The following is a 16,298-nucleotide window of genomic DNA, read 5'->3' as shown; positions in this document are numbered from 1 at the left end:
CCCAGTGGAATATAAGATCATGGAGACAGACGGGCGAGGGAACGAGCAGAAAGAAAGACCGGAATTAATTTAAAGAGGAATGAGTGTTTACATGATCTGGAATTATTCTATTCAGATTTAAAATCAGAATAAACCAGCCACTTCGGAATTAAGTTTAATTCGGAATGGCCATTTTCATTGGGAATTAGGTGTTTACATGGTCATTTTTACTCATTTTAAATCAGATTTTAATGTTGAATTAAAGAGGAAATAAACTTCCTATGTAAACGCACATAATGTGAAGGAGAAATAAAACCCCAGACGGCTTTGTGTATTACTTAGAAATAAAAGCGCAATGCTCTCGTTTATTTCACCACTGGACACATTTGAAGACAAACCAAAAATGGAAAAACCAGCGAGATTTCTTCCCTTTCCACTTTGTCACAAAACAATATGGTATTTTTATTGGACACTTTATTCTTAACCAGAACGACACCAGCACATACTCAAAGCCATCTGAAGAAAACAAAGCGCCTTCGCCGCAGCACAAACTACTTCCAGGATCTGTAACTATGAACTGAAAACAGCTGCGTCGGTCCAGCTCTTCAAAACACGGAAACAAACTGGGCCTGGCGTCGCTGGAGGAGTTAAAACAAGGTGGAGTCATCGGAGGGGGCTGAGCAGGGAGGAAGCAGGCAGCGGTGAGCTCCCGCCCACAGCTCTACTGCCTCGCCCTGCAGCCGCCCGCTGAACAAACTCTGGTGGGGGTGTGTGTGTGTGTGTGTGTGTGGGGGGGGGGGGGGGGGGGGGGGCGGTCGTGTCATCAGATGCTCTGCACTCGGGTCCCGTCTCTGGCCTGGTAGAACACCCCGGAGCACCTTCAAGCTCGTCTCTTCGTTTCTTCTTCTCTGGTTTCCAGAAGGCGGTGCTGCGGTCAGGCTTTGACCTCCGGGGGGGCCGAGGGGAACAGCTGCTCAGAGTTCTCCGTCCCCAGGTCCTCTGAGGGGGGACACAAGCAGTACTCGAGTTGTAAAAAAAAAAAATCAGGGGCGATGGTGGATTTTATCATATGGGGACAGATAATTTGTGCTGATTACAAATAATATATTACAAATAATAGCAGTGACCAAAACACCTGCAGAAATACTGCAGGAATGACATAGCAGCAGTTAAATGCAGCCTTCTGTAAGCTTTAAATATCCACTGGGCTTACATCAAATACATCAAAACACAACAATAAAAAACACTTTTCTGAACTTATCAATATGACTCTGTCCTTCACAGGATAAGTAAAATGGATCACTGCAAAAACTCACAATCTTAACAAGAATATTTGTCTTATTTCTAGTTAAAATGTCTCATTTTAGTAAAATAAATCTCATTACACTTAAAACAAGACTCATCACTGGAAAAAACAACAATTTTCACCTGTTTCAAGTAGATTTTCACTTGAAATAAGTAGAAAAATCTGCCAGTGGAACAAGATATTTTTGCTTGTAATGAGAAGATAAATCTTGTCCCACTGGCAGATTTTTCTACTTATTTAAAGTGAAATTTTTCTTGAAACAGGTGAAAATTGTCAAATAAGTTATTTTTCTGGTGTTATTTTTCTGGTGATGACTCTAAATGTTGAAATAGCAGTAAAACCACATTCATTGATGAAATGACATAAGGGATGGAAAGGGGGGATGGCAGTTTTACAGGGGGATGATTTGGACCGTTTTTATTTCAGGGGGGGATGCCATCCCCCCTCAACTCCAGTACTTTCCACAAGTGACAGGTGAGACCTGGGAGGGGACACCCAGGCTCCTGGCCTGGGATTGGTTGTTGTGTAAGGTTTTTTGCACCTTGCTTTTAAATAAGAGTATGGGCCTATATAGGCTATTTATTTGCATCAGTGTCTATTTGTATTTGCACCTTTTGCTATAAAAAAAAAAGCAAAACAAAAAACAGTCAATGAAAAGTGAACAATAGGAAGCCAAGAGGGCTTATAATATTACAAAGTTCACTCTTACTCATTTGACATAATTTGGATTGGTAAATTATTCACAAAAATGAATAGTAAATGGAAAACAAATTGAGTCTAAAGGATAAATATATATTTTTTAAATTATTATTGTTTTCCATTCACAATTTCACGGACCACCTGCAATACCGCCACGGACCACCAGAGGGCCACGGACCACCGGTTGACAATCCCTGCACTAGATAAATAAATAGACCTAGATGGAGGATGGGAAATCATGTCCTATTTAGGGCATTAATAGCTGAGGGGACAAAACTACATTTATACCTTTTAGTTTTGCACAAAGGCATTTTAAACCAGCCAGAAGGAGATACTGGAATTGGCCGTATAGTGGATGAGATGGATCATCTGAGATGGATCAGCTAGTCTCTGTAGCTGCCCAGTAAAGAGGAGAGAAGTTGAGTTGTGGCTCCAATTAGCTCACTGTCCCACCTCACAATCTGATTAAGCCCGTTTTTATTTTTTAGGGGTAAGTTGCCAAACCAGGACTCTAAGCTAAAAGAGATGATAGATTCAATAAAACGTCTATAGAACATGGTGAGCAGCTTCTTATCAATGTGGAAAGATGTCAGTTTCCTTAAGCAGTGTGTTGGTGTCGTTTGTATTGGTTTGCCTTTTTATAGACAGCCTCACAGTTTTCCACAAAAGACAGATGTCAGATGTGAACCTGGCTGAAACAGGACATTTAGGTCCCTGCTTCCTGAGGAGGTCCGGGGAACTTGAGCAGGAACTATGTGGAGGATGTTGTGGTGTTGGGGGTAAAGCAGCCTCACGACTCGGGTGAGTGTAGTGTGAGTTTACCCGGGAGAACACATTTCCAGAGTCCGTAGGTCTTCCCCACCGCCGTCTGCCACAGCCGCAGCGTCCCGTCCTCGGAGCCGCTGGCGTACAGCTCGCCGTCGGGGCTGAAGCGGACGCAGTGCACCGGGCCGAAGTGGCCCTTGTACGACTCTGCAGACGGACACACACACGTCACACACGGGTCACACACCGGTCACGTAACCACGCCCCCCTCACATGTACACGCCCCCCTGCACTCATGAGACTGATGCAGATCTACCATACTGGCCCGATTATAAAACGACCCTGATTATAAGACGACCCCCTCTTTTTCAAGACTCAAGTTTGAAAAAATACTTTTTGAACACCAAATTCAATTTTTATACAGAAAATAATTACAGTACATCTGAAACAAATGATTATAACAATATATTGGAGAGAAAAAGCATGTTATTTTGCCTCATTCAAATCATGTTGAAGTTTGCATCATAACTTCTCCTCAGCTGCCGGTTCCCCTGCCGATCTTCCACCCACTTTTCTCCAGATTGTCCCTACTTTTCTCCATTATCTGTTATCTTCTCTTATTTTCTTCTATTTTCTTTCTTACTGCTATTTTATAATTTTTCTTCGTGCTACGGCTATTTTTATTTGTCTTCTTCGTGACAGGGGTTCGCTTTGGGCTGGGGAGTTTAGTTCAGCATTGGCTTTAAAGATATCTGGCGCCATCTAGCGGTGTAAATGGGTATAACGTCTAGACCCCGAATGTAAGACGACCCCCACTTTTTCAGTCTTATTTCAATGCAAAAAAACCACTGTCTTATATTTGGGCCAATACGGTACATCTGTTGACCACACCCCCCTCCTCCACCCACAGTGATGACATTCAGCTGCTCAGATCAGCAGGTGCAGCTGCAGACCCCCACGTCTGGGGGAGACGTGGGGGTCTGCAGACCCTGCTCAGCCACGGCTTCAGGACCCGGGGCAGGAACTGGGACCCGTCTCCTGAGCAGCGCTCGGCGGGGTTTACAGAAACGCTCCGTCTCCTCACCCAGCTCTTCTTTGGTGCTGTAGTCAAACTTGTAGAGCTTGAAGTCGTCGCCGGCGGCAACAAAGAAGTCCTTCTCTGGGTGGAGGGAGGCGGAGTTGATGGGGGCGGGGGCCTCCACGGTCTTGATCGGCTCCAAGCTGGATGAGGAAACAACAACCGTTATGATCAGTGGCATCGTGGCTGAGATGGTGGTAAGAATACGGGTGAAATAAATATTCCCTCAAACAAACAACAGGAGAGAAGCTTTGCAGCCACGGGAGACCTCGTCTCCATAGCGTACCTCAGGGCGTTGTAGAAGGCGATGTTCTTTCCGTACGTGATCAGCAGAATCTCCCCGTCAGCCATGTACTCCATGCTGCTCACAGACGTGTCAAAGGTCAGCGTCTTCACCACCTCCATGGACGTCCTGTCCCAGAGCCTGAGGACACACACACGTTCAGGCATCACCATCATCTCCTGGGGGTCCGGGCCGCCACCGCGCCCACACCGCCCAGTTTTGACAGACACCGTGTCACCTACCGGACGGTTTTGTCGTCAGCAGCGGAGAGGATCTGCTTGTCGTCGTTGCACCACAAAGCTTTCTTTATGGCTGAGCCGTGACCTGCAATCTCTATTGGAGCTGAAACACAGAAGAAACCCAGGCGGTGCCATTAACATCCACACACTGGACTGGTCTGCTCTGTAAGCTGCTCCTCACACGGACGGTTGCAAGGAGCCGGCCTCAGCCCTGGCACACCCGCTTACAGGAAGTAGAGATGCACCGATCGATCGGCAACCGATCGGTGTCGGCCGATAATGCCCCTATCGGTTTTGATCTGCGTTTTCAAAATAGTTCAAAGCCGGACGATCCGATGACGTTTACAACAACAACCTGCTGCCCTGCGTTCCTACACCTCAGACCCAGGTCGTATCAACTCTAACACCGTGTCCTAACTGCATGCGACACAAGCGAGAGTCAGCGACAAAAACCATTCCATTGCTTTATTTCCTATTGGACTGTCCTAACTGGCTGCGAGCGACGCAGCGCTGCGAGCCGTTTTGAGCTGGACTTTTGTCGGACGCCCTGCTTCTATTTTCTTCCTGTCGCTCGCGTTGAAAGCCGGTTGAAAGCGCTGTAGGAAACAGTCATTTCAGAACAAAAACCTCAATAAAGTGGCAGCTGCTGGAGGGAGATCGCCAGGGAGCTGGAAGATTCTGATAAGATAATAAGATAATATTTCTTTCTGCCACTTTATTGAGGTTTTTGTAGTGAAATGAGGAGGAATCATAGAGATAACTTCTCAGTTCAACTAACTGGATCAGCCGTTCCTCATCCGTGACCTTTTCCTACAGCGCTTTCAACCGGCTTTCAATGCGAGCGAGAGGAAGAAAATAGAAGAACATTTAAATATCACAATATCAAGCTTGTTTTCTGTTTAGAAAGTACAAACTTAGGAAGATTACAAGTATTCACCCATCTTTTACTTGTGTCTTTACTCTTTTAGGAGTTATTTTAGGAGTTTCTTTCAGGAGCGCACAGGCGGGTAGTGCAGTGAATAAAGGCTGATTTATGGTTCTGCGTAAAATCGACGGCGTAGCCTACGGTGTACGGTACGCGGCAACGCGCAACGTATGGTGCGTGCGCCGTGTACACCGTAGGCTCTGCATTGGTGTAACGCGGAACCATAAATCAGCTTTTTAAAAAGCGAGTTTCCGCTGTCAATCAAAATAACGTGGGGGCCCGTATTAACGCGTTCAGTGTGGACAGAGAGTGTCCGATGCCACGCAGTGCAACGCGATAGTCGGACGCTCGCATGCAGTTAGGACAAGCTGTAAGAGAGTGACATGTCTACTGTTGTCTGTGTTGGTGCACATGTGTTGTACACATATATCACCACAGGAAAGCTTAAGTTAATAAGCTACGTGAGTCATCAGTAAATCATCTCTAGAGGGTGAAATATTGCACATTTCCTCAGCCTGCAATAAAACAGTCGATTCATGATACTTTCTCATCTCCTCATTTTGATATCTAATAACGAGACAACAATATTGAAGAATTTATGGATTTCACACTGTGACTGGACGGAGATCGGAAATATCGGGATCGGCTGATTTTGGGGATCGGCGATCGGCCTTTAAAATCCTGATCGATGCATCTCTAACAGGAAACACAGCCGACCCGCCGGAGCAGACCAGCTTACAGGAAGCACAGTGCCCAAACACTTTCAGATGCATTCGGGGGGGGGGGGGGCCCTGGACGGCTCTGACCTTCTTCAGGGTTGCTGAGGTCGTAGATGCGCAGCAGCTTGTCGTTTCCTGCGGTCAGGAGGCAGTTGTTGTCCTGCAAACACAAACACACTTGCGTTAATGGTCCACGTCTCGAACACTTCATGAGTTGGACTTGTAGAAATGGGAGCTGTGATTGGTCGAGCAGCTGCATGTGACCTTGGCTGCTGGGTATTTTACAGTAAAACTCATAAAAAGCCAACCGTTTATCACTTTGAGCAGATTCATTAATTTTAGTTGTATGAACTTTTAATCACAGGAAATTTCTCTAGGTCCAGTCCCGACATGGCCCCAGAACCAGAACCACTATACCCTCAGGGTCCTCCTCAGACTAGATCCAGAACCAGGACCACTGATGTGAATCCTGCTGGTTTTTGTCATACTGGACCCAGAACCAGACCCGGTGTCAGTATCAGGATCCCAGCAGAGATATTTTCCTGATCAGGTACCAGGATAATAATAAAGTCAATAAAAGTATTTGAAGGTTCTACTTCTTCCGACCCGGTTCCAGGGCTGGGCGATATATCCAGATTTTAATATATATCGATATATTTTCAAACGTGATATGGTACGAGACAATATCGTTTATATCGATATAGATTATTTTGTGACAAATTGACTGTACATCAACGCTGACCCCTCGCGCTGGAAAAAAAGTACCTTTGTGTGCTGAAACCTGACAGTGTTGACAGGTTAGTTTTCCTGGCACAAAATCTGTAAAATGTACAGTAGTTGACTTGTTGTAATTATTTGAGATTTGCTCAAAGAGATGCAATATCTGTTTACATGTTTTATTTGAGATTTGCACAAATGTTTTGTTATTTGCACAACTGTCAACCTCAGTGGAAAAGTCTGCCTGTTACTGTCTACATTGTCTTAATTGCACAGTGTATTTTAATTTAATTGTTATGCAGGAAAGGGATATTTGTTTTATTTTATTCAAGAAGCATTTTTATTCTATATATGCAGGCAGATTTGTTTTATACATTTTGATATTGTGCAGACCTCTGTTAATAAAGGAACCTGTGTGACATTTGGCACGAGGCTTTGTATTAAAACTGACTGTTTTTTTTAAGGGTTTGCCTCAGAAAAAAATGAAGCTAACAGAGATGCTATGCTATAATGCTTTGGGGGAAACCCCAATTATGTCACAGAAAAAATATCGATATATATTGAGTATCGCCATTCAGCTAGAAAATATCGAGATATGTCTTTTGGTCCATATCGCCCAGGCCTACCCGGTTCAGGTGAAAACAACCCCTCCCCCCTGACCTGGACTGACCTTGGTGAAGTTGACGGACTTGACGATGTGCTTGTGAGCCAGGGACAGGACCTCGTCTCCGCTGACGGCGTCCCACACCTTCCTGGAGAGCAGAGACAAGCTTCAGCTGCAGACACACTTCAGAGCATCAGGGACCAGGGTTGGGGACGGAGGGCCCTCGAGGACCAGGGTTTCAGTTTGTGTAATAATTAGGGATGTCCTGATCCGATCACGTATCAGAATTGATCGATATCGGGCGTTTGCTCCCGAACAAGGATCAGATATATATTTTATTCTCATTATTTTGATCAGCGCATCAAACAGATGATGGAAAAAATGCTAAACAACTGGTGTATCAACAAGCACCGTAGTGTTGTGCACCAATGCTGCTAATATGAAGAACGCTTTGGCGGGGGTGGGCTGTGTCACGTAAACTGAGTTCAATAAAGTTGTTTGCGGTGATCTGCACAGAGCTGTTACAGCGGAGGTAAATAAATAAAAGTTAAGTTACAACGGTGACTGAAACCCGAACAAAGCAACTGTCGTCTTCCTCAGCTGAGCGTTCAGAAAAACACCACAGGCTGCGTCTCACGTTTTAGCCGACACTGCTGCACGGGGGCAGCGTGATGGACACCAGTCTACCGCCAGGAACATCGTAGCTCCTTCAAACACCAACATTTTATTCTTTAAGCCAAAAAAGGACAGTAAGAGTACGGTCTAAGAAACACATTACTGTCTTACTTTATGACACTGTTGCTCTTTTTTATTTGCTTATTTGTTAACATGCCTGCTGGGTATTTTAAGTTGAGCTGCTGTTTTTATTTAATTCAAATTTATGTTTTAAATTGCACTATTTTACTAGATAATAGTTGCACTATTATTACTTGATTGTTCAAGCTACCTCAAAGAGAACTACACTGTATAAGAGCTAAACGATAAAATGATCACCGGCAGGTGTGCTGGTTGCCAGTGAGCTTGAGTTTTTGTTGGTCTTGCAGTTTTACTGATCTCATGCAAGTTATGCAATATAAGTGCATGTAGTTCGTTGGTGAGAAAGGAGCTTGTCTATACCAATAAATACCCCTTTTTGAGAATCACAAAGGACGTTTATGGACACGCATTCACACAGCTGACACGCTGCCCAAGGAGACGTCGGGCCTGTACTACGAAGCAAGTTCAACATATCCAGGATATATTTTCCTTATCCAGATTCACTAAGCGGGACAATTGCAATCACGCTAAGCGGTCACACGACGGCGGTTATCAACTCGGTATATCAACCCAGGTTTCTCCAATCTGGATATGAGCGCGTGCACATAAAAGGGGCGGTGTTTTCAGCGCATGACCAATCGCAAGCATGGAGAAGTCCGCTGTCAGAGCCGCTTATTTCAGTAGCGAAGAGCAAACAATAATTTTACGGAAATATGATGAGTATAGGCATATAATACAGGCAAAAAGCAACACAGTTGCAGCTGCAAAATGCAGGAAAGACAGCTGGCAAAAGATCGCTGACTGTATAAATGCGTAAATTCATAGGGATATAAACATATATTTGAATATTCTGGGAATCTTAATCTTAAACTGTAAACCATGATCAGCAATATTAAAATAATAAAAGGCTTGCAATATTTCAGTTGATTTGTAATGAATCCAGAATGTATGACATTTTTTTTGTTTTTGTGTTTGCATTACAGAAAATCACAATATTCTAATTTTCTGAGACAGTCTGTATATATTGGTTCTATAACTATTGTTGTTGACCGATAACTTGTGCTGATGCTGTACCAAAGAATTGGGTTTTTTTATTTATTTTATTTTATTTTTTATTTTTTCAGGAGGGGGGTGTTTAGTATTTTAAAGTGACTTCTCAGAATGTTCGAGGGACGAAATTGAAAATCCCTTTTTTGCTATCCCCTTACAAATGCATCTTCTTTTTCATTTCTTCTTGATTTATTTATTTAATTGGTATTAGTTTTGGATTGACTGTACATCGGATTTTGGGTGATGATTTGTTTTATTTATTCATTGATTGATTTATTTTTTATTTTCTCCTCCACCTCTTTTTTTCTTTTTTTCCTTTTTTTTTGGATCGTTCATACAGGTACTCATCAGGGAAAGCAAAGGGGTTTTGGTGGTCCCTGAATACGCGTTCTCTTCGGAGGGATCCTCTCACGATCCGCGCACCAAGCTCCACTGGATTCTCTTCGAAAGGGCATGTCATTTTCCAAGAGAGCTGATTGGTCAGTGGGCGGTGCTTTTATACCCGGCGATCTGTATCTCGAACATAACCTGCTCCGGAGCAGGTTAGCTGTTCAGCATAAGTTACCATGGCGATGTGCCCCGCTAAGAAGTGAACCACCGTCGTAGTCCTGAAAACCCAGGGTTAAACCTGAAGTTACCTCGCTAACCCCAAATCCCGCTTCGTAGTACAGGCCCGTCATCTGTTTAAGGTCAGTCAGCACCTCAGTGACTTGTAGGTTTTTGTTTGGGTCGAATCAATTCAAGTCAGAACAGTGTGTAAAGCGTCCAGTGGCCTAGACTCGTTTCGGTGAACCTGCCCAGAACGTGGCTTGTACTCCATGAAAAAAGAGCCCTGAACCTTGAAGAGTAAGTACCATTGGGAACACAGCCCAGGGGTCTCTCCTGATGGTGCTCCTGAAATTTAGAGCAGTGTTTCCCAACTCTGGTCCTGCAGGTTTTACATGTTGACAGACTTGTGCGCACCTTGATGACACACCAGTGACGCCAACGATGACCATTAAATAGAATCTGGTGTGTTGGTGCCAGGAGACATGTAACACACAGGTACACGAGCGCTGGAGTTGGGACACACTGGGTTAGAGACCTGGGGGCAGGCGTTTGAGACGAATGCAGCATCAAACCTGAGTGCAGGTATGGTGGGTCCTTGAACTCTGGTTCTGATAAATCTCCGTATATGACACTTTTCCACTAGTACCTACTCAGCCCGACTCGCCTCGGTTTGGTTCTTTCCCACTAGGGGTCTAACGTGCCGAGTAGATACTTTTCTGTAACTATTCTGCCGAGGTTCTAAGCTGCTGAGTCGGCTGTATCTGACATCATCACACTACAGGACACTGATTGGTCGGGGGGTTGGAGTCAGACGTCTGAGTCAGGAGGAGGAAATCAGAGAAAGAGACTCTGACGGATTCTTGTTCATTTTATTCGACCAGCAACGGCAGTAAAAGTCTGTTTCATGATCCAACTCTGAGGGTCAGATGTTCATAAACCTGGTGCTGAGGAGAGAATTAAAAAGGGATCTAGACGGAGATAAGGAACGACCAGATCTACCAGGAGCTCTGTCTCTTCATAGCTGCTCACGGCTCCAGCTGACTTTTCAGCAGCACAGAGACAAACTAACAAAAAAAGAAAAGTGTTCAAGCTTCTCTCACTCTCATTTTTAACTTGGTATCAAACACAAGCCACAGATCCAGCAGCACATCTATCATCTCCTCCAGGTTCTACATCTTTAGTGTTGTTGTCTTCTTCCTTTAGATACACAATCAAATACGTCACAGCAGCTTCACTCCAACCTCCTACTTCTGCTCCAGGTGCTGAATTGTTATGGAAAAGAAACCAGGCCGAGTTGAGTCGAGCTGAGTAGGTGCTAGTGGAAAAGCGCCATTAGTTTCAGCTGCTCTCATCCATCCACGGCCTGAAAACAACATCGTACATCGGTGGTTGGAAACCTGGCGATAACATCACGATTGTGTGGCATGGTTGAGTTGGCTTTGCGACTGGAGAGACCCCTGGGCTGTGTTCCCGATGGTACTTTCTCTTTCTGAGCGGGGAATAAATATCTAAGAGGATAATCATTTAAGGCCCATTTAAGCAAAAACGGTGGTGTTTTCATGCGTTTTGGCCGTGCGTTTACACGAAAACGAAGCTCAAAGTCACCAAAAACCATCATTTCTGAAAACTCCAGCCAAAGAGGACATTTTTAAAACCTCCATCTTCACGTTTGCATGTAAACAGAGAGAAATTAACATTTAGGCTTCAGAGCGTCACATTATGAGACAGAAACGTCACCAGCGTCATGTGTCCGACCTGTGTTTACAATTTGTTTGACCGCCGTCAATATTTTCTTGTATTTTACCTGTTTTATATTCTAACGTCACACTTAAAAGTAACTCCACTTCTCTGTCACTCCAAACGAAAGACTCTGGTTCATCTTGGAAGTAACTGGAAGTTACTCGTGTCATTTGTTGATGTTTTTTTCCAGGATTCTGATTGGCTAGCATGACTTTATCTTCTCGTTACACTGCCCCCTGTAGGTTTGGCTGCTCATAGCACCTTAACAGCTATGTTTGTGTAAATGATGGTATTTTATCAAAATGTAGAGGGGGAAATATCGGTTTTTGCCAATACCCGGCTATGTGTAAACGTGGCCTAAATTTGAATTGAAGTGACATACAGAAGACAAAGAGACACAGATGTTAGTGATTGCTCTGACTGAGGGGGGGCGTGTTCAGACGGACCAGGGTTCCGTTTGTTAGGAGACAGGAAGGGACTGTGGACTCACGCTGTGAAGTCGGCCGCCGCCGTGGCGGCTTTGGTGGCGTCCGTGTTGAGAGTGGCTCCCCAGACAGCACCTTTGTGACCCAGGAACGTTCCTATCCAGTCCCCTGTGTCGCCCTGGCGCAACATGGGCTTGCCATCTTCAGAGGAAACACATGACACGGTTCACAGAACAGCAGCAGCAGCAGCATCTCACCTGGGAAGCTGGAACACGTGACGTCACTTCAGCTTGAAGGTAAACATCTGGAACGGTAGCTTTCAGAAACAAGACTCAGTGACTGTGTTTACATGCAGTGAATAACACTTTTAAAACCTGAATATTGGCAATAACCTGAATTTGCACGGCCAAGTAAACACCAATACACCTTTGAATAATGCGAATTTGCTCATATTCGGTTTTTAAAAACCGAATATGAGCCCTGGGTTACTCCTTTTAAAACCCGAATATTGGGTCATGTAAACACCAAACAGAATATCCCCATCAAACGGAACATGAATTTGTTTTCTGCACATGCTCTGTTCACAAGGAATCCTGGTCTTTTGAGTCCAGGAAGTTCTTATAAACACGGAGAAACCAAGACCAGGAGGAGACTAATCACTTCATAAATGTAATGAAGGATATGAACATTTCTGCATTTGTAGACGGTAGAAAGTACCGGGATAGCGAGATTTAAAAAAAGGTGAACGAAAAGTTGTGCGAAGCAGCATTTGTTTTGAATTTGGATACAGGAAGAAGAAGCGGAAATGACGGGAATTGTGTCATGATGTTCTCCGTGCGTCGCTGGTTTGATCCAGATATCCCGAATGATTAATTACCATGTAAACGGAATATTCCCAATGTTTCAGTAACCGGAATATTAGCAATAACCTGAATTTTGACTGCATGTAAATGTAGTCATTGACTAAGTTTACATGCAGTCAATAACCCTTTTAAAACTGGAATATTAGCAATAACACGGTTTTGCACGGCCATGTAAACACCAATAACCCCTTTGAATAACCGGAATTTGCTCATATTCCGGTTTTTAAAAACCCCAATATGACCCCTGGGTTACTCCTTTTCTAACCTGAATATTGGGTCAATGTAAACGTCAAACAGGATATCCTCGTCAAAAGGAACAGGAATTTGTTTTCTGGGCGTGTTCTTTTCGCAAGGAATCTTTTGAGTCCAGGAAGTTCTTATAAACATGGAGAAACGAGTCGGCGTCAGTGAACTCCATCACTACGACCCGTTCCCACCAGTCCTGACTGCACCTTCATCCAAAGTGTCCGGGCTGCTCTGGTGGAAACGGGTAGCAGGATATGGAATCTCATCTCCGGCTGCATTTGCCATTTCTTCACGTTCTCGCCTTCCATTAATGACGACGAGGAATAGTGTCGAGTCCTGGTGGTGGGTCAGTACCAGCACCAAAGCGCAAAAGAAGGCGACTTCTACTGGGCTGTTGATTATCCGCCGTGCTGCTGTTATTGTTGTTGTGTGGCAGGATAAAGCATGACTCCAATGTCAACAAGCCTTTATTCCAGACAACGGAATAACTACTAGCAACTGACAACTAGGAATGGGCGATATTTTACCGTTCATATACCGTCCAAAAAATTCCCCACGATAAGAATTTGTATCTCGCGGTAAAAACGATAAATTCCCGTTGATGACGTTTTTGTGTAAAGCTGATTTATGGTTCAGGAAGGAAGGAAGGAAGGAAGGAAGGAAGTAAATGAGCCTGAAGGAAAGAAATGAGCCAGAAAGAAAGAAATGAGCCAGAAAGAAAGAAAGAAAGAAATGAGCCAGAAAGAAAGAAAGAGAAAGAAAGAGCAGGAGGAAAGAAGAAAGAAAGAAAGAAGAGGAAGGGAAGAAGGAAGGAGAGAGCAGGAGGAAAGAAAGAAATGAGCCAGAAAGAAAGAAAGAAAGAAAGAAAGAAATGAGCCAGAAAGAAAGAAAGAAAGAAAAGAGGAAGGGAAGAAGGAAGGAGAGGGCAGGAGGAAAGAAAGAAATGAGCAAGAAAGAAAGAAAGAAAGAAAGAAAGAAAGAAAGAAAGAAAGAAAGAAAGAAAAATTCCCGTTGATGACGTTTTTGTGTAAGAAAACATGGCGGATCCGAGAGCGTGATAGATTTATAGTTAAACAGATGGAGTTGAATTGGTATTTTTTTTTAATTGTCATTTTTATCGTTATCGGGATAAATGCCATAAATTATCGTGATACATTTTTTTAGTCCATACCGCCCATCCCTACTGACAACTGTCAGAGAACGTGCGTAACTAAGCAACCATAAATCTCCCCGTGACCAGGCCCTCTTCCCTACAATCCTGATGGGTGCGAGGTCCGTAAATGTGTCCGCCACAGTTGTTTTGAATTTGGATACAGAAAGAAGCAGCAGAAATGACGGCAATTGCGTCATGACGTTCTCTGTGCGTCACTGGTTTGATCCAGATATCCCAAATGATTAATGACCATGTATACAGGGATAACCCTGTTTGCTCAGGCATGGAAACAGATTATTCCCAATGTTTCAGTAACTGGAATATTGACCATAACCCGAATCAGAGGTGTATAATCCAGGTGCCATAAAGTAAAAATCCTGTCCAGCAGTTGCTCCAACCGGTCACTAGAGCTGGTTTAGAGCAGGTAGATGTTTGTTAGTGAAAACACCTGTTCTAAACATGTGATCCACAGGTATATGTTTTAATGAGCAAATATCAGCTTAAGGTAAAGAAAATTATTTGACTAATGGTGCTTTGAGACTGACCCCATTTCAAAATTGGTCTTAATTTAAGATTGATTCAAAACTATTTTTGATTTTGTAAAAAAACAACATTAAAGCACATAGTCCAGGTGCCATAAAGAAAAAACGCTGCTATGTTTCTGGATCAGCCTGTACATTTAAAACAGGTGTTTTCACTAACAACCAGTACTCGAGTTGAAAAATAACTTCTTTGACTATTTTCACCCGTTTCAAGTATATTTTCACTTGAAATAAGTAGAAAAATCTGCCAGGGGGACAAGATTTATCTTCTCATTACAAGCAAAAAAATCTTGTTCCACTGGCAGATTTTTCTACTTATTTCAAGTGAAAATCTACTTGAAACAGGTGAAAAATGTTGTTTTTTCCAGTGATGAGTCTTGTTTTAAGTGTAATGAGATTTTTTTTACTAAAATTAGACATTTTAACTAGAAATAAGACAAATATTCTTGTTAAGATTTTGAGTTTTTGCAGTGATCCATTGTACTTATCCTGTGAAGGACAGAGTCATATTGATAAGTTCAGAAAAGTGTTTTTTATTTTTGTGTTTTGATGTATTTGATGTAAGCCCAGTGGATATTTAAAGCTTACAGAAGGCTGCATTTAACTGCTGCTATGTCATTCCTGCAGTATTTCTGCAGGTGTTTTGGTCACTGCTATTATTTGTAATATATTATATTATTTGTAATCAGCACAAATTATCTGTCCCCATATGATAAAATCCACCATCCCCCCTGATTTTCTTTAACAACTCGAGTACTGCTAACAACCTGCCATCTACCTGCAGAGGAGCTGGTTTAGTGATTGGTTGGAACAACTGCTGGACAGGATTTTTACTTTATGGCACCTGGATTATACACCTGGATTATACACCTGGAATATACACCTCTGACCCGAATTTTGACTGCATGTAAACGTAGTCAATGCAAACTCATTCCAAACTCGTAGGCTCTGCGTCGGTGTGACGTGGAACCATAAATCAGCCGCGTACCCTACGGCGTAGACTCTGCGTCGGCGTGACGCGGAACCATAAATCAGCCTTTACCTTTACAGGCGCTGATGAGAAAGTAGCCGTAGGGGGTGATCCCGCTGAAGGCCAGGTCCACCACCGGCCGGGTGTGCCCGGAGCAGGTGAGGGGAGTCTGTCTCATCGCCATGCTCCCAGCCGGACTGAGGGACGGACGGAGGAGGGAGAGGGAGAGACGCTGGCGGCTAACGGGCTAACGGGCTTAGCCGGCGGCTTCTTCCTTTAATGTTCGTTTCCCCCACCAGTTGTCAGCCGGTCGAATGAGGAATGAGTGAGAAATTAAAAACGATTGAAGTGAGAAGTCGAGAAGAACCGCAGTCCGTGCTAATAGCTACAACATTGCAACTAACTAGCAACGTGCTCACGCCGGGACGACAGGCTGCACTTCCGGGGCCGGCCCTTCAAAATAAAGCGCAACCTTCATTTCATCTTATGAACCAAAGTAAACACGCAGTGCGTCCGAAATGCCATACTAAACAGTATATACTCAAAAAGTACACATTAGTTCGGCACTCTTTTAGAGTAAATATCAGTAGTATGGATTAATTGGGACGTACTACTCAGAGCCAGGAGGGGGAGTTGTTACCATGGTAACAACTCCTGTCACAGCAGCAGTAGCAGCACCGCTCCGCTATT

At 43.8% G+C, this 16,298-nt stretch overlaps 1 protein-coding gene across 1 annotated transcript; it reads right to left on the bottom strand.

The window, feature by feature from the left end:
- Window positions 1-301: 301 nt before the first annotated feature.
- strap (serine/threonine kinase receptor associated protein) lies at window positions 302-16,050 on the bottom strand. Its single transcript, XM_061714207.1, has 9 exons — window positions 15,681-16,050; window positions 11,900-12,035; window positions 7,381-7,462; window positions 6,081-6,153; window positions 4,353-4,452; window positions 4,114-4,251; window positions 3,834-3,970; window positions 2,807-2,956; window positions 302-978 (listed from the first exon to the last, which is right to left on the bottom strand). Exons 1-9 carry the CDS (start codon window positions 15,790-15,792, stop codon window positions 914-916), a joined length of 993 nt encoding a protein of 330 aa, XP_061570191.1. The 5' UTR covers window positions 15,793-16,050; the 3' UTR covers window positions 302-913.
- Window positions 16,051-16,298: the final 248 nt, after the last annotated feature.

This window comes from Cololabis saira, chromosome 23 (assembly GCF_033807715.1).
Source record: "Cololabis saira isolate AMF1-May2022 chromosome 23, fColSai1.1, whole genome shotgun sequence".
In the NCBI taxonomy this organism is placed as follows: Eukaryota; Metazoa; Chordata; class Actinopteri; order Beloniformes; family Belonidae; genus Cololabis; species Cololabis saira.
Note: the sequence above shows the minus strand (reverse complement) of the source record. Positions and strands in the feature narration are given on the sequence as shown.